The 27,772-nt window shown below is 34.9% G+C and overlaps 6 protein-coding genes across 7 annotated transcripts; 3 read left to right on the forward strand and 3 right to left on the reverse strand.

Annotated features, from left to right (window-relative positions):
- Positions 1 to 1,077, reverse strand: LOC106713614 (neuralized-like protein 2). Its single transcript, XM_014506450.2, has 2 exons — positions 310 to 1,077; positions 1 to 224 (listed from the first exon to the last, which is right to left on the reverse strand). Exons 1-2 carry the CDS (start codon positions 1,001 to 1,003, stop codon positions 115 to 117), a joined length of 804 nt encoding a protein of 267 aa, XP_014361936.1. The 5' UTR covers positions 1,004 to 1,077; the 3' UTR covers positions 1 to 114.
- Positions 1,078 to 1,652: 575 nt separating this feature from the next.
- On the forward strand, positions 1,653 to 12,155 carry LOC106713637 (leukotriene A-4 hydrolase). Of its 2 annotated transcripts, none has more exons than XM_014506475.2 (11): positions 1,653 to 1,871; positions 2,355 to 2,413; positions 2,532 to 2,644; positions 3,942 to 4,084; positions 5,364 to 5,475; positions 5,585 to 5,805; positions 6,880 to 7,078; positions 7,267 to 7,488; positions 7,935 to 8,082; positions 8,804 to 8,975; positions 11,548 to 12,155. In XM_014506475.2, the coding sequence occupies exons 1-11, from the start codon at positions 1,675 to 1,677 to the stop codon at positions 11,990 to 11,992; spliced, it is 2,031 nt and encodes a 676-aa protein (XP_014361961.2). In that variant the 5' UTR covers positions 1,653 to 1,674; the 3' UTR covers positions 11,993 to 12,155. The 2 variants fall into 2 exon arrangements, with proteins under 2 accessions (XP_014361961.2, XP_014361962.2); XM_014506476.2 differs by lacking the exon at positions 1,653 to 1,871 and adding an exon at positions 1,965 to 2,175 and having other exon boundaries at positions 11,548 to 12,154.
- Positions 12,156 to 14,315: 2,160 nt separating this feature from the next.
- On the reverse strand, positions 14,316 to 17,658 carry LOC106713634 (RNA-binding protein spenito). The gene is made up of 2 exons (XM_014506472.2): positions 17,506 to 17,658; positions 14,316 to 17,405 (listed from the first exon to the last, which is right to left on the reverse strand). Exon 2 carries the CDS (start codon positions 17,377 to 17,379, stop codon positions 15,127 to 15,129), a length of 2,253 nt encoding a protein of 750 aa, XP_014361958.1. The 5' UTR covers positions 17,380 to 17,405; positions 17,506 to 17,658; the 3' UTR covers positions 14,316 to 15,126.
- A 346-nt stretch (positions 17,659 to 18,004) lies between these two features.
- LOC106713615 (peroxisomal membrane protein 11B) lies at positions 18,005 to 19,463 on the forward strand. The gene is made up of 4 exons (XM_014506451.2): positions 18,005 to 18,026; positions 18,170 to 18,289; positions 18,388 to 18,503; positions 18,579 to 19,463. Exons 2-4 carry the CDS (start codon positions 18,231 to 18,233, stop codon positions 19,121 to 19,123), a joined length of 720 nt encoding a protein of 239 aa, XP_014361937.1. The 5' UTR covers positions 18,005 to 18,026; positions 18,170 to 18,230; the 3' UTR covers positions 19,124 to 19,463.
- Positions 19,464 to 20,057: 594 nt separating this feature from the next.
- Positions 20,058 to 20,906, forward strand: LOC106713624 (28S ribosomal protein S17, mitochondrial). The gene is made up of 2 exons (XM_014506460.2): positions 20,058 to 20,288; positions 20,521 to 20,906. The coding sequence occupies exons 1-2, from the start codon at positions 20,163 to 20,165 to the stop codon at positions 20,878 to 20,880; spliced, it is 486 nt and encodes a 161-aa protein (XP_014361946.1). The 5' UTR covers positions 20,058 to 20,162; the 3' UTR covers positions 20,881 to 20,906.
- A 425-nt stretch (positions 20,907 to 21,331) lies between these two features.
- Positions 21,332 to 27,712, reverse strand: LOC106707522 (RNA polymerase II subunit A C-terminal domain phosphatase). Its single transcript, XM_045681595.1, has 11 exons — positions 27,415 to 27,712; positions 26,813 to 26,960; positions 26,568 to 26,705; positions 26,112 to 26,362; positions 25,602 to 25,744; positions 24,458 to 24,794; positions 23,928 to 24,163; positions 23,277 to 23,422; positions 22,569 to 22,727; positions 22,057 to 22,240; positions 21,332 to 21,513 (listed from the first exon to the last, which is right to left on the reverse strand). The coding sequence occupies exons 1-11, from the start codon at positions 27,675 to 27,677 to the stop codon at positions 21,395 to 21,397; spliced, it is 2,124 nt and encodes a 707-aa protein (XP_045537551.1). The 5' UTR covers positions 27,678 to 27,712; the 3' UTR covers positions 21,332 to 21,394.
- Positions 27,713 to 27,772: the final 60 nt, after the last annotated feature.

Genomic DNA, 27,772 nt, shown 5'->3' on the forward strand with positions numbered 1-27,772 from the left:
ATACTAAAACGCATACATACGTTTCATAATTTCAACAATAACTGTCAATGTTTAAATTTAAATTCCCACAAATAGTCTTATTATTGTCACCACAAATTAACATTATCACATTTTCTATGAGAGGAGAAAGTCTTTCAAACACTTTGGCAATGGTAGTGCTTTGACTGATCCATCATTCACATACTGAAGTATTGCATCTCTGCAAACATTTTGTAGGGATTTTACTGAAATAAAATGTTAATTTTTACATTAGACAAAATATGTTTTTTCAATTTAAAGACAGTATATGAGAAATAACTGATAACTTACCTCCATATAATTGTACAATTTTAACTTGCTTTGTTGTTCCGTACACATCTACCACAGCATGAAGTGGTCCACTAGTATATGGTATGGCCTTAGTACATGGCCCTTGGTCTTCGCCATTAATTATAAAATGCATTTCAGCCATATCTGGTTCATCCCTACTAGTTTTAGGGCATGGAACAAACATGACCCCAATTCTACTGCCAGCATCCATAGGCAATATACCTTGTGGTGTACCATTCTGTGACAATATTTGTGGTCTCAGCAGCATTTTAGATATAAAGCCTCGAGGCGTACGCACAGTATGTCCATCACCTAGGACTGAAATTCTGGGCTCATTTTCACGGCGGCCGCTCGCCCCTTGGTTGACAAGCTCAATCAGCACATTGTTCTGTGATTTCGAAATGGGAAAGATCCATGACATACCAGTGTTTGCTAAATCAGGTAAAGCGTACTGTGGAAGTCCTTTATCTCCGAGCGCAGCAGTTTGCGGATCAAGCAGGGTTAATCCTAATCGCATATGGCCACTCCATCCCCTTTCTGTTTTCTCTATTTCAACCAAAAATATTTCACCAGGTAATAAAGGCTTCTCACTAAATGTCAATCCATGCGCAAAACTTGCCTTCCTATAGGCCACGGTGTTGTCTTCGAAAAGAATAATATTTGATCCATGATAATGATGAAACTTAGACAACATGTTTTCTGTCACTAAAAAAACATTTAACACTTCACCACTTTTTAATTAATAACTTAAGTAAGAATAAATTATTTATCTTTAATGCTCTTTAAGAATACATTTAGAAAATATTAAAACACTTCATTTTTAAGAAACCAATTGAAACCAATTATAAACATTGACACCGATGGTTTATTGTATTTGCATAAAAAATGCACAATACATTTTTTTGATGTCAAACTTGACAGATACGTTTCAATACGAAACTTAAAAAAACTAATGTTATAAATTAATCATGGACAAACATTGTTGTGCCAAAATATATAAAATTTTATAGTTATTAAGATAATTAAATATGTTTCGCAATTTTGTTTATCATATCCTTGTAAGTGTAAGTTGATCAGTAAAAGGATGCTTATTGGATGCTTATTTTTATTTCCATCACCACTGTAATATAGTAATATAGCATACCGTACCGCTACCGGCCGGCAAGTCACGACATCAAGAATGGAACGTCATAAACTCATAAATATAACAAATGAAAACCGATGTACTCTGAAAAAAAATTTGGTTTCGTATTGTTCGATTTAGTTTAAACTAATGTATCAAATACACAAAAAATTTAATGTATGAAAAGTACTGTTTGTGTTTCAGTAACTGGTTGATGAGCCTAACTTTTTTATCTGTTAAAAATGGCTGTCATCTGCTCAAAAGTTGTCAAGCGGCATTTTTGCCAAGCTTTGCAAAAAAGCACAAAAAGTCCAATATTTTATGGACGTGAAAGAATCTGCAGTAGTGTTTTAACCAAACCTTTATTTTCTAATACCTATAAACATAATATAATAACCTTCTCCAATTCTGCAATAAATAAACATTTCGCAATACCCAAGTAAGTGCTTGCGTGACATTTATGATAATATCTTATCATTGTGCAAAACTTTTATAATACAAATATATCTTTATCTCGGTACTTGTACCCGGTAGAATACAATGTTTACATAAAAGATTTTACACATATTTATGTCCTTAACTCTTTAAACATAAGGTATATAAGTCCTCATATACATTTTACTTAGCATTGCCCCTACGTTAATCGAATTAACAGAAGCAAGTTTAAAAGTTAAAAATTAGTCGAGAGTAACTGGTAACTTATTTAAGTTCGTAAGTTCCTTCTTCCGCTTATTGTTTACAAGGTATACCCTTTATTTTATTTTTTCATATAATTGCCTATTGAATTGTTGATGCGAAACTATCAATTTTGATTTTTATCTTGACATGATTGTTCATTGTTGAATTGTATTTCACTGGTGAAGTACATGAACTCTGTGATGGGCTACTATTGGACTTATTTCTTAACTTTTTTTTGTTATAGTCAAGTGAAAGCCATGGGTGCGCTAAGTCCACTAGATCCTTCTTCATATTCAAGGCCAGGTATTTTTTATTTTTTTTTAATATTTTTTTAGTATTTGAACGGACTTGCATTTCCAACGAAAACATTTTATAAGCTTATTTATTTATGTTTTGTTAAATTGTCATGTTTTTTTTACAGAAATAGCAGTTATAAAACATATACATTTGGTGTGGGATGTGGATTTTGACACCAAAGTCCTATCTGGGATTGCTGTGCTAAACTTTGATTTACTGCAACACACTGATGAAATAGTATGATTTTTTATTTTTTTAAATACATAAATGTAATTTGTATACAGCCTAAACAATTGTTTATTTAACTTTTTATCAGTCAAATATTTATATTTTATTATAATTCTACTTCTAAAAGAAGCTTTTGGTGATGTACATTGTTTTTAATGGATGGATATTCTTTCTCAACTTTTGTATAGTTTTTAATGCTTGACTTTTTGTCTTCTTCAATATTTCCAAATAGATTACTACTAACTTAGGAGGCCTAAAAAAGTGCTCACTTCTTAAAGGCCGGCAATTCATCTGCGGTTCCCCTAGTGAGTTGATGTCCATGAGCAATTAATATTAGACAAACCATTGTTTGTTTGCTTCCTTATCCTATATATAAATAACTTCCGTTTCTAAAACTTCACATATAAAAATAATGGATGCATGAACAATGTTTCAGATATCTTTTATACTATTATATACTATATAGATGTCTTATATACTATTTTTTAACTGTGATATTGTCCAGTTAAATGTTTGGACTAAGTACAATTTTCTTTTGTTGATGTTATAAATGGAATTTTTTTTATTTAAAATTTCGTATTTCCGTCATTACTCAAGTCCAGTTCCAAGTAATCCTATATGTGACATTTGCAAGTGCAAAAGATAATGTCCATCAAAGTTTCATTCTTATCATTTGAACTGTTCCTGTCAGGTTATCATTCGAGATAACAACAATATATGATCTCATATTATTTGTGTCAACTTTTACATATATTTCACTAATATTGTTTATATTTATAATAGAAACACATTACTTAAATTAATCGAAACACCTTTAGTGTAGTTATAAGTAAGAGATGTCTAAGTTATTTGATCTAAGTCAGTGTTTCCCAAAGTGGGGCATACGCCCCACCTGGGGGACATTTGAATTCAGAAGGGGACAATTCGGAGATTTAAAAACTTAAGGCTACATCCTTACAATGATAGCCAGTGCTAAAAAGTAAATAAAAACGTTTTAGAGACAAAAATCCGTTGCATTTAAACTATTTATATGTGTTTTCGTGTTTAAATTTTTTATATGAAATTGATCTAGTCAGCCAAAAGTAGTATTTAATTATTTCTCTAACATTGTAAATTTAGGCCTCGAGAGAAATTTATTTCTAAACGAAATTTATAAGGGGGTAATAGTCATCCTGAAAAATGGGACATGGATCCAAAAAGGTTGGGAAACACTGGTCTAAGTGATCATAACAATATGAAATAATTAAATTCATCGAACTTTGTGATATTAATGCTGAATTGTTTAATTTATCAACCAATTTTTCAGGTTTTAGATGTGAACAATCTAACAATACATTCCGTAGAACTATCAGATGGCTTAAAGTTGAAATATACAGTGGACAAACATGTACCTAACTTTGGATCTAGATTAGCTATCACATTGCCGCATTCACACGGACCGCAGGAGCCGTAAGTAGTAGTCATACTTTTGAGACGTTCACTGCTTTCATTAACTAACTCCATTCAACTATAAACATATTGGCAGCTTTCTAAGGGTCCGTTAAAATAAACAGGGGTACAGAGAGCAGATTTTTTGTCTTTTCAGCTTTATACGATTGAAAACATAAATTACATACCCGATATGACGTCACCGTTATGCAATATTTAGGCCTCATATTATTGTGGGTGCGGTCTTTTAGCTACAAAGCATCTAACAGTTCGAACATTATAAAGAAAACTTCAGGCACCCAAACATTTTTGTATAATGAAGTTACATTAGGTCTATTCTCCTAAGTATTTTGTTTTATATAATGTTTTGTAGACAATACCAATCACTTTTATTATATTATTGAATTTATTATGTTATTGAATGTTAAGATTCAATTTTTATTTCAATTGGAGTTAATTAAATAATGCAGTGAACGGCTTAATATATATTGAAATTGAAATCTCCTTTTAAATTGATAGAATCAAGCATAAAAATGTCTTTTAAAGCGTTATAACAAAAAATGTAGAAATTGAAACCGCCATCTCAACGATATTTCTAGACTTTGAGGATGATGTGTATAAACCTCATGCGATTGACGTTTGTTATGAAAATAAACGAAGAATGTACAAAGAAGATAAGGTTTCTAACCGTGTATCTAAATTGGAGAGGATCGATGAAGAAACGGAATCCTCTAGGTTAGAAATTAACTATTGCATTATATTTAATCATACTTATATTAGAAATGCGTAAGTTTGGAAGGATGTCTATTACTGCGTAAATCCGAAACCAATCTGGAAGAACATATAGGCTACTTACTAAGTTGTTTTTATAAATCTGCCAGGACGAAGTCGCGAGCAAAAACTAGTAAATTTTTAATTGGTATCCACATCAAACAGGTATGAAATATTGAACAAATTTCATAAAGTTCACAAATTAGTTTCGCTACAACGAAAAATGTAGTCAAAAATTGTTTTAGAGTATCTTGTTGTATGTTATTCAATTTTTGTATGTAAATTATCACATTTTTTTTGCTTGATTATATCAATTTTATTCTTTTGTGCGTTTATGAAGGCGAATGAGCATTTACAAAATCAGATCGACTGAAAAATCTTAGATATATATTGCAAACAAAAATATAAATAAAATATGTCCTGTGATTATTACTGGTTAATTCAACTTAATAGAGGAAACTGTAAATTATGCTCCAATGAAATACCAAAAAATGGGTACATTTTTTTTTACTGTAGTATTTTCCTACAGAATAGCAATAAAGGTAAAATATCAAACCGCGCCGTCAGCTTCCGCGCTACAATGGCTGGAACCAAATCAAACATCAGGAAAAAAACATCCATACATGTTCAGTCAGTGTCAGGTAAGCTTTTTTTTAGTTATTCTAATCCTTTACTGTAACTATTAAAGATTCAAATTGCTTAGTTTAAATTTCCTTGTCACTTAAAAACTTTTTTTTAACTTTTTCTTAGCCTATTCACGCTCGATCTATCTTACCATGCCAAGACACACCGGCGGTGAAATTTACGTACGACGCTGAAGTATCCGTCCCCAAGAACTTTAAAGTTCTCATGAGCGCCATCAGAGGTGATAGTAATAACACCGTGACCAAGTTTTACCAGAATGTGCCAATACCTTCGTATTTACTGGCTATTGCCGTGGGAGCGTTGGAGTCCAAACAGCTTGGACCTAGGTGAGGCTATTTAAATTCAAGTTTTAAACTGTTATAATATTACACCTAAAATTGTGTTTTCGCAGCGACTTGCCCCAATTTAAAAACCGGCAAGATATTTGAAATATTTTTACATTGACGGTCAAATATCTTTAATCGAAAACTTTTCCGTTCCGAATTAAACAGTATCGTGGTTTGTTAAACGAAAATACGATCTCAGGGTGACAGACAAAACGTGATACTATGTTACCTTTCAAATTTCAACACGTTAACGTTATTGTTATAGATTCCACTTATAGTTTTCGTAATTTTATTTGAAATTGAATATCACAGAAACGTTTGGTAATGTGCATATTATGCAATGAATAACCTAGTCCTAGTTGTAATAAACATTACTATTACATTAACATTTAACTGACCAATTCAAAACGTAAACCAATGAATAGCGTTGTTTTCCTTAACCACAATAGGTAACTAAGCCAAGGTTCCTTTATATATTTATTATCATTATTATATAACTTACACATAATTTACTTATCGGTTGGCGTATGATTTATAGATAAAAGTTCCATGACATTAACATCAATTATTAATGAAGCCTTAAGATAGATAAAGTCGTCGTACGATAAAAATGTAAACAAGATTATTAGACTGTAACTAAATGGTTGATATTTGAGCTACAAAATCTACTAGTCTTCTAGTTATTTGAAAAAAAAAAAATGGGACCCATCTGCAAGCACTTCCCTTCGATTAAAATAATTTTTATCAAAATCGGACCACCAGGGGCGGAGAATCGCAGTAACACACATAAAAAAATACAGTCGAATTGATAACCTCCTTCTTTTTGAAGTCGGCTAAAAATGCTTTACTCAGCACTCGACGTTTAATGTTTAAGTCTCTTAGCTGTTGTTGTAAAAACACTAAATAGAACACGGACGGAATACGCTCTTAGTAGCCATTTAATGACTGCGGTAGTTGAATTTAAACAGTGGAACTTTGTTTGGTTTGTTATAATTTAAATTTTTAATAGAATTCTATTATAAAAAGGATGGTTTTTTGTGTCAATCGGGTAATAATTATTTTAATTAATTAAAGATCTTACGTATGGTCTGAGAAAGAGGAGATCGAGCGCAGTGCGTGGGAGTTCGCAGATACAGAGAAGTATCTGAAAGCTGCTGAGAGTCTGTGCGGGCCGTACCAGTGGGGGCAGTACGACCTGCTGGTCCTGCCGCCCTCCTTCCCCTACGGCGGCATGGAGAACCCTTGTCTCACTTTTGTCACACCCACCTTACTGGTGAGTTATTTTTTTGATGTTAAAAACCTGTAGCAGCACACACTCAGGGTACAAAGAATTCGTGTGTATTTCAAGAGATAGACTGTTGACCTCTTACCTTTCCCCCTCACCGCACTTTATATTTCACATACAATTTATATTTAAAAAGTATTTAGTGTTTTTTTTGGAAACTTTGGATACCTTTTTAGGCTGGGGATAGAAGTCAAGCGGACGTAATAGTCCACGAGATAATGCACAGTTGGACAGGCAATCTGGTCACCAATAAGAACTTTGAGCACTTCTGGTTGAACGAGGGGTTCACCGTGTTCCTGGAGAGGAAGGTGGGCGCCTCCCTGATCGCGGACCCCGCGGAGGCCAAGCGTAGTCGCGACTTTCATAGCTTACTCGGACTACAAGAACTCACTGAAACTGTAAGCTAATTGTACTTTGATTATAAAAAAATTATCTAACTTCGTCTTATCGTGAATTTCTGAAACCAATATCTCTGTATGAAACATATCATATGTTTTAAACCAGTGATTATCAAACTTATTTCTTTTACCGCCCCCTTTGAAAATCAATTATTTTTCAGCGCCCCCTTATTTTTATTCAACCTTTAAACTTAAAAACCACAATTTCATTACTTTAATTAATTTCAACGCCCCCCTTTTTTTTGGGCTCCTTAACGCCCCCCTCTAGGTTTTAAACGCCCCCAAGGGGGCGTTATTGCCCACTTTGAAAAACACTGCTTTAAACGGAGATTTTGGACTCGGAAACCTACAATTACTAGATGTACTATGACGAAGCTAAATTCTAACCAATCAAATTGCTTCGTATATGATGTTTTAAAAACTTAAATGTTTTTTTTTCTTTGTAGATAAATGAAGAATTTGGACCAACTAATCCATTAACACGTTTGGTGCCGGACCTAAATGGAGTCCATCCGGACGACGCGTTCTCACGAGTCCCATATGAAAAGGGATCACTCTTTCTACGTTATTTAGAAGACCTTGTAGGAGGACCTGGTAACATCTTAATATTTATATTTACGAAGAGATAAAATACATATTTTGAAAATTTAAACCCACAGTAATCTTACTAATATTATAAATGCGAATGTTTGGAATGGATGTTTGTTTGATGGTAACTCCGGAACCGCACAACGGATCTTGATTAAATTTAGACAAATCGCCTCTTTACAAGAACAACGTGATATTTTTAAACCACAACTTTACAGGAGAGCAATTTCAAACATTTAAGCGTTGATAAATTAATTTAACACATTAATTACCGTAACAATTTTATTGTTTTCCGACGGTAAAATTATCAATATTTTAGAATTTATCAACATTTAAATGTTAAAAATTGCTTTCCTCTAAAGTTGTGGTTTAAAAATATCACGTTGTTCTTGTAAAGTGGCGAAATGTAAAACATAATCTAGAAGAACAAATAGGTTACGTACTAAGTTTCTTTTAATTTCGCGCGGACGAAGTCGCGGGCGACAGCTAGATATATATATAAACGGGTTTCGTCTATTATGTTGAAGAGATGTTCTGGAAAACATTTTAAAATTGATGGAAATATACTTAAAATATCCTGTCCTACATATGTTTTTTTATCGTAAAATGCCTTAAACATACCACCCTTGTGGGGACAAGGGTGGTATGCATAGCATATGCATAGTTATGAAGAGGAAGAGTCGCTCAGGTGTGAAATGTTTTATTCATTGTTGTTATTATTTTTCAGAAGTCTTTGACGAATTCCTCAGATCGTATTTGAATTATTACCAGAGGCGTTCGCTGGAAACGAAAGAGTTCAAGGAATATTTGCTGGATTACTTCAGTGGTAACAATAAGTTGAGCAACGTCGACTGGGACGCTTGGTTCTTCCATAATGGCATGCCTCCTGTCATACCCAAGTTAGTATTCTTCTAGTAAATTCAACCTATTTAACTTAATAAAAGTCAACCATAGACAGCTCTGTCTATGGTCTATGATGGACATAGCTGTCTATGGTTGACATTTATTGAGTTCAAACTTTACATTGTCAGCAACATTTTAAATCTAATATATAAAATTCTCGTGTCACAGTTTTCGTTCCCGTACTCCTCCGAAACGGCTTGACCGATTCTCATGAAATTTTGTGAGCATATTCAGTAGGTCTGAGAATCGGCCAACATCTATTTTTCATATTCCCCCCCCCCATTTTTTAACTGCGCCCGGACGGAGTCGCGGGCGACAGCTAGTCACTTTGTAAAATTTAGCCGAAAAATATTACTAACTTATATAGAAACGGCTAAAACACTCATGTATATATGTCCGGTGTCGTCACCGACTAGTTTCGAGCCCTTCGGGGGCTCTTCATCAGGGTGAGTGGGATTGGTATTATTTCGCGGACGCGGCCCGTCGCTCACTGCGCGCCTGCGCTCTTAGGGCGCGTCTTGAGGTGGCGGGGGGCGCGGGGTGCGCCGGCGTCGTTGACGAGGTTGATACCAAAGCAGTGTTGGTGTTGTTATTAGAGTTTCCGGGGGCACAAAATGTACTGATTATATCCACAATATCGTCTTCAGCACTGTTGATGTTGTGTCGCGCCGCGTTCATTAAGACGGGTTCCCATGTACGTGGCAGAGCCCACCCCTTGTCTCTGTTGAAATTAGGTCGACGACCTATTTCAATAGCCTCCCGAAGCTTCCGAGACACGAAGTTCCTCTCACGGGCCAGCACTTTAACTTTGTCGAACCTAATATAATGCGAGGTTCCGGAGTTAAGTGCGTGATCCGCAACCGCCGAGGTGTTGCCGTCTAATTTACGCATACTGCGGATATGCTCAGAGAGTCTCGACTTTATATTGCGCCCCGTTTCGCCGACGTAACTTTTACCACAGTCGCACGGGATCTCGTAGACACCAGGACTATCTAGGGGATCCCGGTCCTTTGGAGATCGCAGAAGTTGTTTGATCTGTGTCATTGGGCGGAAAATTGTCCTGATGCTGAACCTACGGCGTAACAGGTGTCCAATTTTGTCCGTGACCCCTCGCATAAATGGTAAATAGACCGGGACCCGCTCTGCAACTTGAGGCCGTGGTTTGCTGGTCGTGTTCGCTATTCGGTAACTCTGTCGCCAGTTGTATCCATTGCTCTCTAATACGTGCCGTACGTGCGTCAATTCAGCCTGCAGGAATTGAGTGTCGCATAAACGTATTGCGCGACTTATAAGCGTGCGCGGCACTGAAGATAGCTGAGATGGATGGTGATGAGAGTCCGCCCTCAAGTACCGATCCGTGTGTGTAGGCTTTCTATACACGGTGTGTACTAGATCACCACTAGGTTCCCTCTTCACTAGTACGTCCAAAAATGGGAGAGTTCCTTCATTTTCCTCCTCCGTAGTAAAATGGATTTTTGGATGTACGTCGTTCAAATGGTTTAGTAGTTGAGTGACGGCTTGTCTGGGAACTATAGCGAACACGTCGTCTACGTATCTCCACCAGTATCTGGGTTTAAAAGGTGCATGCTTCCACGCCTCCTCCTCGAAGTATTCCATAAATATATTAGCCGCAACTGGTGCTATTGGCGAGCCCATCGCCACTCCATCCATCTGAAGGTAAAAATCCCCTCGCCAACGGAAATAGCCACTCGTAAGGCAGAACTCTATTAAACTCATGTAATCAGTAGGTATATTGTGTGATATAAGGCGTTGTCTTATAATATTTATAGTTTCCGCTACCGGTACATTTGTAAATAGAGACGCCACGTCGAAACTCACCATTATCTCGTCGTTTTGGATTTTGACGTCCTTCAACAATTGAATAACGGCGCGACACAACATCAACAGTGCTGAAGACGATATTGTGGATATAATCAGTACATTTTGTGCCCCCGGAAACTCTAATAACAACACCAACACTGCTTTGGTATCAACCTCGTCAACGACGCCGGCGCACCCCGCGCCCCCCGCCACCTCAAGACGCGCCCTAAGAGCGCAGGCGCGCAGTGAGCGACGGGCCGCGTCCGCGAAATAATACCAATCCCACTCACCCTGATGAAGAGCCCCCGAAGGGCTCGAAACTAGTCGGTGACGACACCGGACATATATACATGAGTGTTTTAGCCGTTTCTATATAAGTTAGTGATAATGTCTCACGAAAGTTTGAATAACGAAAAATATTACTTCAAATTAGAGGGTGATTGTAATATCGAAAAAAACATCCGTCATGTTTGTGGTGTATTTTGTTTGGTGTATAAACAAATTTTAAATATTTTTTTAATGTGAATAACCGATTTAATTCTTTTTTTATCTGAAACGGCTAGTTAGAGTTTGGTGGGAAAGTAGTTGATACATGTGAACATATTATAGACAACTTTGTTATTTAATCCTGCGCTAACGAAGTCGCGGGCGAGTCCAAGTCTAGTAAAAAATAAATCAAATCAAATTCTTAATTATCGAATATTTATTTCGGGTGTACTTTATTAAATTTAATACTTTTTTTTTTAGTTACGACACGTCAATGACGAAAGCGGTTACAGCACTAGCGACAAAGATCACAGAAAGTGGAAACATTTCGCCTGATGATATAAAAGGCTTCACACCGCATCAGTTAATCAATTTACTGCAAGAGCTTGTTGAAAGAAATGCAATGACCGTTGAAAAGCTGCACGCTCTCAATGACGCTTATAAAATCAGCGACAGCAAGAATTCCGAGATCCAATACAGATGGATGAGATTGTGCGTAAGAAGTAAAGACTCAACTAAACTGGAAGATGTGTTCAATTTCCTGAACCATCAGGGACGTATGAAATTTGTACGACCAATATACAGAGACCTCTATGCTTGGGAGGAAGTTAGGCAAAAGGCCATAGATAATTTCCTTCAACATGAGCCCTATATGATGCATGTCTCTGCCTATACCCTTAGGAAGGACTTGCATCTCAGTGAATAATGTTAGCGTAAGATATGTTATACTGTACCCGGATTACAAAATTGTGTCTTATTGAAAAAAAACATACTTTAGTATGGAATCCCATTGATATTGTTTATGTAATATATTTATCAATTGTAAGGTGTCAGTAAATTATTTATTCACTGTTTAATAAATGCATTTGACATTATCACAAACTGTTTGTTATTCTCCCTTGTGTTGAAAAAGAGTAATACATATGCATTGCTAAAATTAAACACGCGCCTGCTTTTGTCTCCATCTTTCATTTTTCAGCAGTAAATTTCAATTTACAAGGAATTGCTAGTGTAAAGCCTACAGGCGCAACATAATTTTATTTATGTTGGGTATAAGTCCTTTGGACGACACGGTGGGCGGGACACGTTGCACGCATGGATGATTGCAGAATTCCCAAACGCCTGTTGGAGAGTTAACCGGATGGACGTAAAGCACATGGTAGGCCGAAGTTGAGATGACGAAATGACGTCGAGCGCGATCTTAAAAATATCGGCATTAAGAGCTGGACGCAAAAAGCACAAAGTAGACCAGTGTGGAGGAATTTACTTGACCAGGTCCAGGCCCACCCGTGGCTGTGGCGCCTCAGATGATGATTATAAAAGTCCTTTAATATTTGTCTAAATGAATAAATATTATGGTAGTCATAACAAATAATTTAATTTGCTATTGTTTTAGTAGTAACAAGGCGCGTCTACAGACTTGTTTCCTCCACCCCATCCATCTGCTCAATGCTTAGATCAAATTCATAATACGTTGTCTTATTTATGTTGTGTGACTCCAATCTTCAAATTTAAATAATCTTTATTTTACTGGCATAATAGTCTATTGAAACTTGATTATTTTAGGACTTGTTGAATTAAAAGACTGTATGAGATAATTAATCATTTATTTATTAAAAAATATCAAACACTTTTACAATAACAAAATGCAAAAGGTTAAGAAAATAATACCGATATGTTCCAAGTCTATCACAGATTACCTGTTTAATAGAAATAGTTGATTAGCCAAATAAAACTAACTAAATATACTTAAGATGAGTATTTTGACCTGACTCACCGTCTTTGGTATGAAGAAGATTAATGACATACAAACCATTTACGCTACAAGCCACCAGTACTGCAACTATACATACTTTGAAGAACTGCATTGAAACCTGGTCCAATGAAAATATAGGTTTTAAAAAATTTAAAGGGGTATTAAGCAAGGGAGATGAAGCTTTTCTTTCATGTATTTGATGCACTGGAGATGAATATAGCTGTTCTTTTCTTTTTATAAGACTGTTTCATTCTAATCGTGGATTTCTGATACCAAAAACCCCATTTAAAACATATTATCTCTGTTTTGTCAAAGGTAATGACAGGGATGTTTTTTAATCAGATTTTGGCTTTGGAAGCCAGCGGCAGCTCACATAATGTAATATGGCATATATCTACTAGACATTTCTAGACTCAGTCTTCTATAAAATTCCTTGTTAATTCTTAAAACAATACCCAGACAAACCTAAACTCTTTCAGTGTTTCCATTGGAAGCTAAAATGAATGGAGGGGGTAAAAATGTTTTAAATAATACTGTTCGTAAGAAACGGGATTCTTACCTCGATTAGGCTGTTTGAGACCATTGACCATCAGTCAACCCGTGAACATGGCGCATGCCCGAAATATCGGGAGCTCAAACAGCCTAATCGTGGTAAAAATCCAGATTCTTAGGAACAGTAAATTAGTAAAAAACTTGCGTGAAGTTTGAAGTTGTTTTAAATTAATTTGTGAGTAACAGGCAAATTCCATTTTAGACATTAACATTATTTGCGCGAAAGTAATTTAACACTTGATTTTGTTTATTTTGGAGACAAAAATTGTGTCTCGATAATTTTATCCTCTAAAGTTAATTAAAGATTGACAAAACGAATCATTTCTTCTTTCATTGTAAATTACCTTCACCAAATATAAATCCAAAACACATATACATTGCTCGAACTTGTGAAAGCATCAAATGAAAATTTGTAAAGCGGCACCCAGCCACTGACGATACTCCTTTATAATTATTAATATTTACCTTCTTAAAGACAGTGGTGTATTTTTCTTTTACAGCAGAAAGCGGCACCTAAATAACTTAAAGAAGGTATCATATATCCTAATCCCATCTCATTATCCTAAAAAATCGGACCATCTGGCAGGTTGAAATTTTATCCTCTGTTCAACATAAAGGCTGATAAAACATGTGCTACTATAGAAATGTACTAATGTTCATAGAGTAGCATCAATTTTAATCATCTATAAAAACAATTTGCCTAATGAGGAGGAAAAACGTCATTTAGACTTTCCATTAGTTCTTTTCAAACACTATACAGAAGGCCCTAAATATTATTTTTAAACAGTATATATTTATGGTAATATCCTTTGCTTGATAACATTTTAGTGTTGTTACTTACAGATTTGGCACCCCATTTTTCCACAATAACCACAATATGTAAATAAAACTAATTATTGAATCTAAACTGACCACCAGCACCACACTTAAGCTATCACAAAACCCCACAAAACTGTGCTTAACAAAGCATTCACTTTTATGCTGCACAAATTATTCCCAGTCTCAAATTTTTTTTTATTCAGTATCTGATATATGAAAAATTTAGCACCTTCATTTACCACAAACTATTCACAAATTTATAAAAAAAACTGCACTTTAAAGCAATACACTTACTCACAAGGTGTAAAAAAACTACAACTTCAGATTTAATATTCTATTTGCATATTCACACACAACACAGTCACCTAACTTACACTGGATAAAATTATACACTATAACTTGCCTTTGCCAACATTAATACACAATTGAAATGTTTTGTCCAAAGTTAATCCTAGCAAAACTAATATAAACTTTACCTAGATATGTGCAATAATTATTGCTTCTCACAAACTTGGTAATTACATTCACAGCACTACACAATAACAATATTTTAACCTTCACAAAACTAAGTTAGAAACACCCCACAGTGCACTACACGCCACATAAATTACATTATAAAATAACTCTATAATAAAAATAAAAAATTGTCGTAACCTATATAGAATACTTTTATATGCTAAATGTTTTGTCTAAGCAAAATAAAAATTTGTGATTTACGCAGAGCCCCCACGGACAACTACAATAACAAGATGATCTTCTTTCAGACTTTCCTCTGTCAAGTTGTGGCAAGTCCTTTTTAGGAGCTCTGTTGAAAATTCACAAGGAGGAAAGGAATAAAGTACACCCGTGGCTTCTGTTTCTTTGTTCAACAGTGATATTACTCCTGCAGCCTCTTTCTGTTTGAGGTATGAAACCAAATTTCGCATAGGCCTTGTCTGAATACTTGTGTCTTCATTTGTTATAGATGCTGTTGAACCTGCCACCCCTAAGAATATAGCATGTGAGCTAGAAGTAGCAATACGTTTCTGTACGTCGTCCAACTTTGGCTGATCCAATCTCAATCTTTGAGTAATTCTTAACTGATTTTTTCCATCTTCGTCTTTCATCAGACTATCAATTATTTCAGAGTCACCATCAGTTAAATGGAATTTGGTTGGGAATAATGAATTTTTAAGAATGAGAGCACCATTCCATATTGTTGCCGCTTTACGGACTACTTCAGGTAGAGTCCTTGCTGATGATAGCATTCCACTACTGCGCCGAGGAGATCCATCAGAGTCACTTTCAGGTGACCGGCGACGTGGCGATCGGGATCGAGATCTATCAACACCCGGCTCGCGTGATCCAGAGCGTCTGACTCGACTCTCGTAGTCGCCATCTGCGGGGGCTCTTCTCCATTCCTCATCTCTATAATCCCCTGCACCATGATATGCCCCCCTATACATTCCCCTGCCACGACCACGATGTCCACCGCGACCTCTATAACCTGATCCATACCCATATCCTTCATCCCATGATCCTCCTTCATATCCCTCATACCCTTCGACAGGTCTGCCATCTTCACCTACAGGTGGAGCATAAGGCTTAGGTCTATAAGGACCCCCTGTACCTACATCAGCAAAGTCAATACGAAGACGTCTATCAGGTCCACCTAAAGGAAAACCTCTCATTTCTTTTACAGCAGCCTGAGCTGCATCTATGGAATCATATAAAATGTATGCATGAGCCTCTCCTTTAGCATATTCAATCTTTTTAATGGCACCAAATCTATCAAATTCTCTTTCTAATTGAGCTACTGATGTCCATGGTCCCAGACCACCAACCCAGACACGAGTTGTAGGTGTTGCCTTGCCATATCCTATCTTACATTGGAATTTTCCAATGTACTGTCCAGAAAGTTCTACTTTGGCTCTATGGGCCATATCTAAAGTTTGATACCTTACAAATGCAAAAGCATTACCAGTACCAGGAGGGGGACGTTTTATGTCAATATCTTCTACAATACCATAACGGCCAAATATACGTCGGAGTTCCTCATCAGATATGTTAATTTCTAAATTACCTGCAAAAAGCGTTCTGGTAGCTAATGGATCATCTTCAGGCTGAACATGGTGCAAATAGTTTGGAAATTTGTCTTTTTTGTTTTCCATTTTCTCAAAAGGTGGATGGTGTGGTCTGGGCATGTAGGGCCTTGGCATATAATGTGGATGGGGAGGGTGGTGCATTGGGGGTCTGTGATGCATTGGAGGCCCATGTGGGCCTGCCATTGGATATTCATGCATTGGAGGCCGAAAATCTCTGTGGTGCGGGGGCACAGTAGGTGGGATGCCATATGCCCTATCATCTGGTGGCGGCCTCCTTCGGTCAGGCACTGGTGACCAAGCATAAGAATATGGACGGTCATAATCTGGTGGAGTAATGCTTCTTGGCCTACTTCTATATTCTGACCTAACAGGTTCGTAAACTGGGTCAATAATAGCTACTTTATCGTATAAAATAATTCTTGGCTTGGCGTGCTTCGCATCCCTAGCGTCTTCTGCACTCCTGAAGCATACATATGCGACCCGCTCATCAAGTTCGTGAGAAATTTTGATGGTAAACTCACCATATTTTTTATACTCCCTGTAAAGAGTATCTTTAACAATTTCATCGGAAGCCTTAGGGTGCAGCGCACTAACACATAGCACTTTGTAGTAAGGACGTACGGAATCTTCACGAATCTCCCTAGAACGTACGTAGTCGTCACGATGGGGTGAAACATACCGACCTCGGGGACTCGGCGACCGCACACGACGCCGAATGCGCTCTGGCGTAACCCGTTCATCAGAACTATCGTCATAACGACCTATACTACTTCGCGTCCTCTTCGATCGCGGCATGCTATCCCTTGATGAGCTTCGCTTCATGTTACGAATTTTCACCGTTATACGATCTCTATCTCTATCGCTACGCGGTAATCCAATCATGAAAGCTCAGTTTGGTGAACCACTATCTGAAATGCACAACATTACACGTCACTTCAAAATGTCGTCTGTTCCAGAAGAAATTGCATATTGTATAACACTGCACGTTACAAAGTTATCAAGTCTTACCACAAACTATCGCGACCAATGTTCGCTTAAATCACAACACCTCAAATCAACCAAACAAACGATAGCTTCCTGGGAACACTATAAATTAACATAAAACGCTTCACTACAACGTGAGTCACAAAATCAAGACAATCTTATGATACAAAATGGTTGCCGGCCGTATCCGTATCCGCAACCGCAATCCGGTTGGTAGTGTTGTCTGCAATAAAATGTTTGCCTTTTGGCCTGCTTAAAAATGTCAAAACAGCACCAATTGGCGAATGTAGGAAAATGTCTCTTTTTTTTTAAGTAGTGCTACGGCCTGCTGCTAATCTTGTTCCATGCAAACACGGATTTTTTTACACAGTGCACACAAAGGCTGAGTAAAAATAAAAAATTTTCATTGGCAGCACTGAGTCAAGTTGACAAGTCCAAAAGTACAAGTGTTTTGATTGTTATGATATATTTATATTTATTAACAAATTATTTATTTACTCAATATAAAAATTATACATTGCAAATTTTAAGCTTTGAATCTCGTTGTAAGTTGACATAAAATATGATGACAATTATTACATTTCAAATAAGTTTTATTTAATGTTATCAGTAAAAATTGTTTTTTTTTTAATTGGTTGGTGGTAAAAGTAAAATATATGTTTGATTTGATGAAATATATTTATTTCAGATTCTGGAGTACCTTTTCTATATTATGTGGTTAATACTACTACATTAATATTTCTTTATCTATGATGGATATTATAATAAAAGTAAACAATCAGTCAGTGGGAAGAGACAAAATAGCCAGGTTAGTAATACTAATTTGGAGGACTTTTTACGTAATTCTCAGTGATTGCTAGCATCAAATGGTCTCAATGGTGTAATATATTTTTTATATTATTATAGGTTGTTGCAATATACAAGTCGGCTAGTTTGGCATCAGCTTGAATCCAGAAATGCTAATAAGTATTCTGTTGACAGAGTAAAAAGTTTAGAAAATACTCTAAGCTCATTTAGAAAAGGTAAAATATTTCCAAGTATACCATTTTCTATGTTTAAAAACATAATTAAAGTTTATTAATAGTATTTTTTTACAGTTCTTCGACTCGGACGGTGTGTGGATATTTTCTATACTGCACTTAGCACCATACATATTGAAGATCCCATCCTGCGTTTTACTCTAACAGCAAGTAAATTAGCGCATGCTTTATACCTTTACGCAGACCACATAGTATGGTTATCAAAAAATGGCTTTCTAAAGTCTGATTCAAATGGCTGGAGTCTGACTGCAAATAGATTCTGGCTGTTATCAATAATTGCAAACTTAGCAAGAGATTTTTATGAAATTCTACATGTTTTAGATTTTAAAAAATCCATGTTTCTAAAACCTTCAGACTTAGTAAATGTTTCTGTGAGAAATTTCGATTTGAATTCTAGTTTAAAACACCTTTACGCCATTTTAAATTGTCATAAAGATATATTTGTTGATACTGCCAAGAATTCTTGTGATTTATTCATTCCATTGACTGCATTAGGATATACAAAATTAAGTCCAAGCACAGTCGGGGTGTTGGGAGCTCTGTCATCTCTTGCTGCCTTGGTTACTTTAGTTAAGCCTATCACAAAATTAGTGCCATCTTGAATTAACCGTATACATAACAAGGAAAAACTGACATCTTTTATAATTTTATTGTTGGTCAACTTTCATAAATTTTATGTATGTGATATCAGGTGGTGGCAGGTTGATATTGATACTGGGATTTTTAAGTAACAAATATTGTCTTATTGTTTTTCTTAATATTGTAACAATTATTTCTGAAATTGCAAACAATTTATCACAAATGATACTTATTTAAATTGAGGTAAATGTTGTAGACCTACCTACCATTTTTGAATCGATGTCAGATACTGTTGTTATTGTACATTTGAAATTGAAACTTAATTGCCTTAAATTTGTATGATTAAGAAATATAGTCAGTTACTGGGCCTTAATTAAAATATATTCTTTTGATAATAATAATGAAGTGTTATTTTGTAACAAATATCAAACTTTTTAAATGTTATATTTGGGGACTGTTATAAGAATAAAAATAATTCTTGATAATATTTCTTTTACTGCCACACATTCCATGTACCCCCGTGACCTTTTTATCTTAGAGTATCGCTTTAAATAGCTTATTATTGAACAAGTCTACCGAAAATAAACTATTCTGTGACCTTATTTAATGAATGATTAAAGTTATGTTTGTATACTTCGTACTTGTATAAGCGAAAACTCTATAAACGAGAAACCTCTATAAGCGAGACAAATATCACGGTCCCGTAGATTTTTACTTATCCAGGTTCGACTGTAATTTGAACTAAGAAGAAATGGAAGCATACTAAAGCCATGCCCGTGTAGAAAAGAAATCATTTATCTGTGCCTGTTTTTTCAATTTACGAAAGTGAGAAAAATAGTAATCATTTCGGACACTGAACTATTACACTTTAAAAAGTAATTGGAAATGCTTGGTAAGAATTTAGGTTTTCAAATTCCTTTCATTGTTAACTAATTAATAAGTATCAAAGTTGCAACACTGGCTGTTATGTCATTCTTTAGTTGAAGTTTCTATTTCTAACCTATAATTAAATACCAAATAATTCTTAATATTACATTATTTGCTTTGATTTTATAAGTTATAATGGCACGTAATATAGCCGATAATGTACGAAAACTGTTATTGCTTGGACAGTGCGTACCAACAGTCAAGCAGAATGCCGCTAAAATCAGAGTAAAGCGGTTAGAATTAGATGAGAATTTATTAATGGTTTGTATTATAGATTTAAGATGTTACTATCAAGAGAACTTTCTGTTTTTGTACGACTTTCTCTTTTCCAAAGCATTGTTAACCATCAAAATATAATAAATCTTATTGTGAGTAGTCATGTGTGAGTGTCAATTATATACATCTACTTCAGAGTATTTTCTTATTTCTATTTATTATATATAAATATTCAATGCCTTATTCTATTTATTGTTATACTTTTTGATGTTTTCAGTACTTCAGAAAAGATGAATTCTACTACTGTTCAGATCCCGACAAAGTATGTAAAACAGGAGACATTGTACTCATAGAAGCTTTACCTCAAAAACTAACAAAACTCATAACTCACCAAGTTAAAGAGGTTGTATATCCATTTGGCGATGTTACTGACCCTGTTACTGGCAAGAAAGTAGCTAAAGAGAAGTATAGAGAAGACATTGAGAGACAATCTGAGCTCTATGGGAAGTTGGAATCAGCATTTAATTACAAGAAAGCCCCACCTCGAGGTTGGCAAGATGGAAAGAAAGACTTTACTTCCAAGCCTACATATACCAAATTTCATGTGTTTGATGAAAATGATCCTTATGCTATTTAAATTAACTGTTATTTGTAGTTTGTAAATAATTATAGGTAGTCAAGTATGAGATATTTGTTTTTATTTTTTATTATGTTGTATTGCTGACAAAGTAGGTAGGCAGTATACTTGTAGATATATTAGTGTTTCACATTTACTAATTGCAGTAACATGTCATGTATAGTTTGTTACTAACTGATTTTGTTGAAGTCAGTAGTGACCCTGGCAGCTTGATTCCAGGGTCGCTAATTCTCACAAGACTCAAGTTATAGAAAGAAAAAATTTTTCAACAACTTTACAATTAACACATATTTCTATTATATTATATTATATATATATATATATATATATATATATATAAAGTGTTGACTAAAAGAAAACAGATTTGAGACTGCTAAATCTAGCACACCTTGTGTTAGACACCTTTTTTTGGATCTCGAAGCTAGAAGGGTGAATGATAAATAAAAACACTTATGAACCATAGAGAAATGTATTGCGACATATTACTTTATAACTTATGTTAGTAAGACTGGCATCATTCTGCCAAGAACTCCCGCTCGAGCGCTGCGCCCATTAAATTCCAAGAACTGTCATCGTCATCTGGTGGCACGTCATCCGATGACCTTCGCCGTCGCTTTCGTGGCCTTGGTGTTTCTAAAGAGAAAAGGTAAAATAAATAAATAAAGAATCAATATTACTGTGCCACTTTAACACTGGGCAGACACAAAAAAATTTAGTACCTGTCAATCTTAATATATATAAATCTCGTGTCACAATGTTTGTCCTCAATGGACTCCTAAACCACTTAACCGATTATAATAAAATTCGCACACCATGTGCAGTTCGATCCAACTTGAGAGATAGGATAGTTTAAATCTCAAATTATAGTCGCAATTTTAATTTATTGCTAATTATTTGTCTGTTTTATCTGTTAACTCCAAATGATTCTAACAGATGTCGATACCTTTTGACTGGGTTGAGTAAGTAATCAATAGATGGCGCTGCTATGGTAAATCTACGAACGTGTCATATAAACTACATTTATTTTTATCTATTTTTCATACCCCAATTAAGTTTTTTTTAACTGCGCGCGGACGGAGTCGCGGGCGACAGCTAGTTGAAGTTATATGTTATGGTATGCATTTATATGTTTAATTTACATACATTTCTTTTTCATATACGTAAAAGTAATATTACCTTCATCTGAGTCACTTGAAGCATTAGGATCTTGTGATTTTCCTTGTGAGCTATCTGATTCTACTGACAGTAATTTGTCCTCGGGTGGGTTTTCTTCATCATCAAGATCATCTTGCATTTTGTTAGTTTTTTCTTCATCATCTGAAGATGCACTTTCATCTGATTCATTGAAAATATCTTCCACCTAGTAAAAACAATAAAAAATTATTTGAAACATTCAAATTTCGTTTTTAATGAAATATCTACACATATAAAAGAAAGTCATGTTAGTTACACTATTTATAACTCAAGATTGGTCGAACTGATTTAGCTGAAAATTGACGGGGAGGTAGCTTAGAACTAGGAGACAGACATAGGAACTTTTTTATCTTGTGTGCATTTTTTTATTCCGCGCGGACGGAGTCGCAGGTAAAAGCTAGTTTTTAATAAATGTCTGATAGAATTTTGTAAATTTAACAAACTAATCAGGTTAACATAAAAATTAATTATATAAAATAAAGTATGAAGTATACCTCTCTATCCATATCAGCAATGTCATCACTTGAGAACGAGAGCAGTGGATTAATGGTGTCCATGAACCGTCCTGATGGCGTGCGCTTGCGCAGCGCGGGCAGCGGCGGCGGCGCGGGCGGCGGGCTGCTGCAGTGCGCTGGAGGCCGCCGTGAGCTACTCTGTACACAATATACAATTACTTGCTTCTTATTGTAAAATTGATATGGGAAATCTACGCTATGGGACTCATTAAGTATGTATAAATTGACATTAAGTCAGGTAAGTCTATTAATTAAGAAAAATACATAGTGTTTTATCCATTTTCTGTAATAAAAAAAAAACTTGAGTGGTGTCAAGGGACACCCGGATGGAACGAAGTTCCTTTCAATTAATTAGTGAAGGAACCAATGTTTATTCTATGAATAAAAACTTAAGTCTTCACAAGAAGTACATTTTATTTCTATAAATTTTCGTTATATATTGTCACGTCGTTGCCATGGTGAAGTAGCGCTCATTCGTCTATAGCAAAAAGTGTCGTGACAACTTTTCGTAAGAATTTTTTCCGACTAGCGCCCTTTCACAACGCGCGATAAGGAACTTTGTTCCAATAGTAGTTTTCCCAAGTAACACAAAATTTGAGTTCCTTCAAATTACATCTTGAATGAGTAATTTTTTTAACTTATTTATTACATCAAGATCTATCAATAAAAGTATACTATTATATTTACCTGTCCACCTCGTTGTAAAGAATATAGCCTCTCATCCACCCTCTCCCATCTCTCCGCACATGTCCACAGCCATTCTGGTGTCACTACATAAAACTTTCTTCGTTTGTCCTCCGCCATACGTCGCGCTATATTCACTTTCGCCGTACCTATAAGAAAAATATATTTTTAATAACAAATATATTGAACGATTTATCTAGTGATAAGTAACTTGTATTTCAACTACGTATTAGTTCAATGAAATATAAATTGTGATGGTTTAAAAATCTTTTCTTTTATTTAACTTTGGGTTTGATTTAAGTATTTGTGTAATCACAGATTATTTTTATTATCTTTGAAAATAACAGAGACAACTATAAGTTGAAATACACAAATAAGTGTCACGGCAATGTAATTTTACAGTAAAAAATACTCTGGGTAAAGTTTTTAAACGGTAATTTAAAAAAAAATAATCTTAAATCTATATATATAAAAGAAAGTTGTGTTAGTTACACCATTTATAACTCAAGAACGGCTGAATCGATTTGACTGAAAATTGGTGGGCAGGTAGCTTAGAACCAGGAATAGGACATAGGATAATTTTTACCCCGTTTCCTTTTTTTTTTTTTATTCTGCGCGGACGGAGTCGCGGGAAAAAGCTAGTTATTTATATACCTGAACGTACTGCAACTAGATGTGTAGATTTCTCCGTGAGATCTTGTGTGACTTCCGCACCCAGGCTCCTGGCCACTAAGTACGCGCGGGATGTCTCCAGCCTCTGATGAGTGGGCACCAGGCCACTGAACACCAGACTGACACCCGCTAACACTTTGCTCTTCACCTCAGGTATTATAGTCTTCAAGTCTGGTATCTGTTTACGTCCCATATTCTCGTAAAGATCGTAAAAATGCCTAAAAAGTAATTAATTTTTTTTAGCAAGAATCTTGACTAGGCATAAAAAGCACATAATTTACTAAAACCAGTGGATTCTTGAATATTTCCGGCATGCATCAATTTATCGTACAATATTCACAAAATAATTGAAAAATTTAAATAATGCAGTAAATTGAACTTGACATTCATCTGCTAACATACTTTAGTAGTTAAATTGAAACATGTTTACACGCTAATATTTGTTAAACTAAAGTTTTTACTAATCAAATGTAGGAATGGTTTAGAATAAGTAAATCTAAGTAATGACTTACTGATGTATCCTGTTAAGTATGTCTTCTAAATAAATAAGATAATCATCAGGATCATCTATTTCAATCTCTCCGTCTTTTGGTTCAGGCCACTGAGGTTCACTTTCCGTAGTCACTTTGTTTCCATCATTTTCATTGTCCTTTACTTTTGAATTCACATCTCCATTCTCTGTCACTTCATTTGATACTTTACCATTTTGTATGTCACTCTTTTGGTCTGTATTATTTATGTCTTTAGTTTCTTCTTTCTTTTCAGGTTCATCGTCTAATGTTGGCATTTCCTGATTAGATTTTTGATCACCATTTTTAACATTATTTGTTTCTTGTTTTGATTTTTCATCTGTAATAATATAAAAATTAATTATAACATTAACATCAAACATTATCTTTTTATTTAAATTTAAATAAAATCCTTGATTGAAAAATTGTAGTCCTCGTATCTGTCTTTCTTTCAAGGCTTGAGTAAAAGAAAGTCTTCAAAAGGAAAACAATGCTCTTGGATTGTTCATGAAGTTACAAAAATTATAATTTGTAACTTGTATCTCAACCCATATTATTTATAAGTTCATATAAAACAAAACATATAGTAACTTGGATTGTTTAAACGTTTGTAAGACATATAGTAAAAAGAAACAACTTCAATCAAGTAAACTTAGATTGCTTCATATGTGAGCGGAAAGGTTTTTATTTAATTTATTACTTTTTTTTAGCTTTAAATTTATTTAAACTCTAGTCAAGTGTTACAAGTAATGGAATGAAACAAGAACAAATTAATGTCAAACTTTGAAATACCTAAAACATTTTTACATCATCATGATCATCTTACTTAGGGTAGGCTACGTCCCCACTGAGGGGCTCGTAGCCTACCCTAAGTTAGGGGTGACTAGGCTATAGTCAACCACGCTAGCTAAGTGCGGGGTGATTCCAACATATCTTTTGAATTTCTTCTCAGATATGTGCAGGTTGCATCACGATGTTTTCCTTCATCGTAAGAACGTCGGATAAATGTAAATCGAAAATCATTACATGGCGAGATTCGAACCCCTGAGTCACCGACACTCTTTTTTTTGACGCTCGACGAACATTTTTACATACTTGGTCATAAATATTGTATTGTTCTTTTCACAAACACAATATACAAACTTACCTAATGGTGGAGGTGCATTTATATCTCCAGTAGACTGAAAGAATGAATATGGTCTAACTTGTATCAAGTTAGCTGCATGACGCCATACATCCTCCCTGTCATCTATAATGCACACCATGTTATCTCCACATGGGAATAAAGCCCTAAAAAGTAATAAAACATCATTAAACCTAGTAAAAAAAACTTAGTACACCATTAGTGTTCTTTCTCAATTCAATTCTCAAATTTTTATTGAAATCCATTTTGGATACTTAACAAACATCCATATCCATCCAAACTTTCACATTTATAATATTAGTATGTTTAGTTAGAAGTCAGAAAAGATAATTTGTAGGCAAATGAAATTGAAAAGTGGTGAATTGTATAATAGAAAATGTACTTAGAACAATGTGGTGTTAAATGGTTTGGTATTGGGTGGTAAGTTATTTACTTTTATCTGAGTTACATAAATTTGAACTTTTCTATTTTATTAAAATTACATAAAAAATCAGAAAAATTTCTATAACTTACTTCAAATTAGCAGATTTTGTTCTAGCATCAAAAAATTCATCCCGTGATAGTATTCTGTGTGAAAAATATTTTTTCTCGGGATCCAATAATTCGGTAACAGCATGTGCATACTGTCTTGCTCCAAATGTACATACATGCAGTTCATACTTTTTGGAGGCGGATTCTAGGAAAGTTTTAGTCCTAGGCCTTAATCTAGTGTGACACCATCTTCCAGTATTTCCGGGACCACGGAGGAAAAAGTGAAGAACATCCTACAAAGAAAATAAACATTATCTCTGTATAAGGATTTTTTTATTGTGTAGCTACCTTCCATCCTATAGTGAAACATAGCAATGTTGTCAAAATGTAAGCAGTTACCAAGATTATTAGCATAAAGTTGACAAAATAATCATCTAGTGCAGGAAAAAAACGAAGAATTAAAAATGGAAGTTAGGAAATTTGCTGAAGTTTTGTTACCTTAAGATTTGGTGGTATATTATCATTAGTTGTATGCACTAATGTTTGATCTAAATCAACGAGAAGAACCAGTTTCCTATTCCTCAAGTGACGTTCAGCATCTTCACGTCCTAACTTTAGAGCTAATTCCTCAGAAACCTGAAAGATCACATTTATATGGGTTTTAAAATAATTGAAGCTAAGTTAATAATGTATCTACCATGCATGATGTATTTTACTGATCTTAAATTATATATTCTTTGTACCTTTAATTCAGGTACGGAATGCACCATAGGGACACTAGCAACTTCGCCTTTGACACGTTCATCTTTACGGAGGTCGGAGCCGCATTCCGCGCACATTTCCTTCATCACAGTTGAATGTTTGCATTCTTTTAATTCTGCCACACAACCCCTAGAAAATTAATTATTATTTCATTGAATGAAAATATAAACTTTACAACATTTACAAATAGAAGTTTTACATGTGCATCTATGTTAAGTTGGTTAGAAAATGATATTCTGTTTACTTCACAAGACATTATTTACAACTGTGGTGATATTTATTTTAATTATGTATATTACGAGGTTTTAGTCCTTTAATTCCTTAAGAAATAGAATTAAAAATGTATTTAGTAATACCAAATATCTCAGCGTAGTTTGCAATTTTTTTTAAATTACATTGCTCATATTTGTATTTTGCCGCGCAAAATTGAATGTACTTTTACATGTTTGATTCATTGACAAACATAACAATAATTCATGTAAATTTTATAAAATAGTCTGAAATCATTATCACAATGCAAGAAATACCAAAACGTACAGAAAAAAACAAATAATAATAAAACGTGTAATGTGACGTCACTTACCCAGGTTCGGCGATGTCTCCTTCTTTCACCTTGATTGACAAGATAGTACCACCACAGGCAGCTTTAAATTTCTGCGGTACACTACTTTTGCCCGAAGAGTCGCTGTATAAAAAGAGTATTTGGCCATGCGATACAACAGCACCTTGTTTAACTTTCCACTTTATCACTTTAAGAGGCTTTTCTGATGGAACAAAAATAGGCATAGTTTTTTCGGCCATCTTGAACGGAAATAGTGCTTCAAAACTTGGATGGAGGATTTTCATTGGTTCTTATGACACGATTTTGGCGGTTAGTTAATATCAACCAATGATATTCATTTCTTGAAAAATCGATTGAAGTCATTAAAACTCCATACGTC

This window comes from Papilio machaon, chromosome 16 (genome assembly GCF_912999745.1).
Source record: "Papilio machaon chromosome 16, ilPapMach1.1, whole genome shotgun sequence".
NCBI classification, from domain to species: Eukaryota; Metazoa; Arthropoda; class Insecta; order Lepidoptera; family Papilionidae; genus Papilio; species Papilio machaon.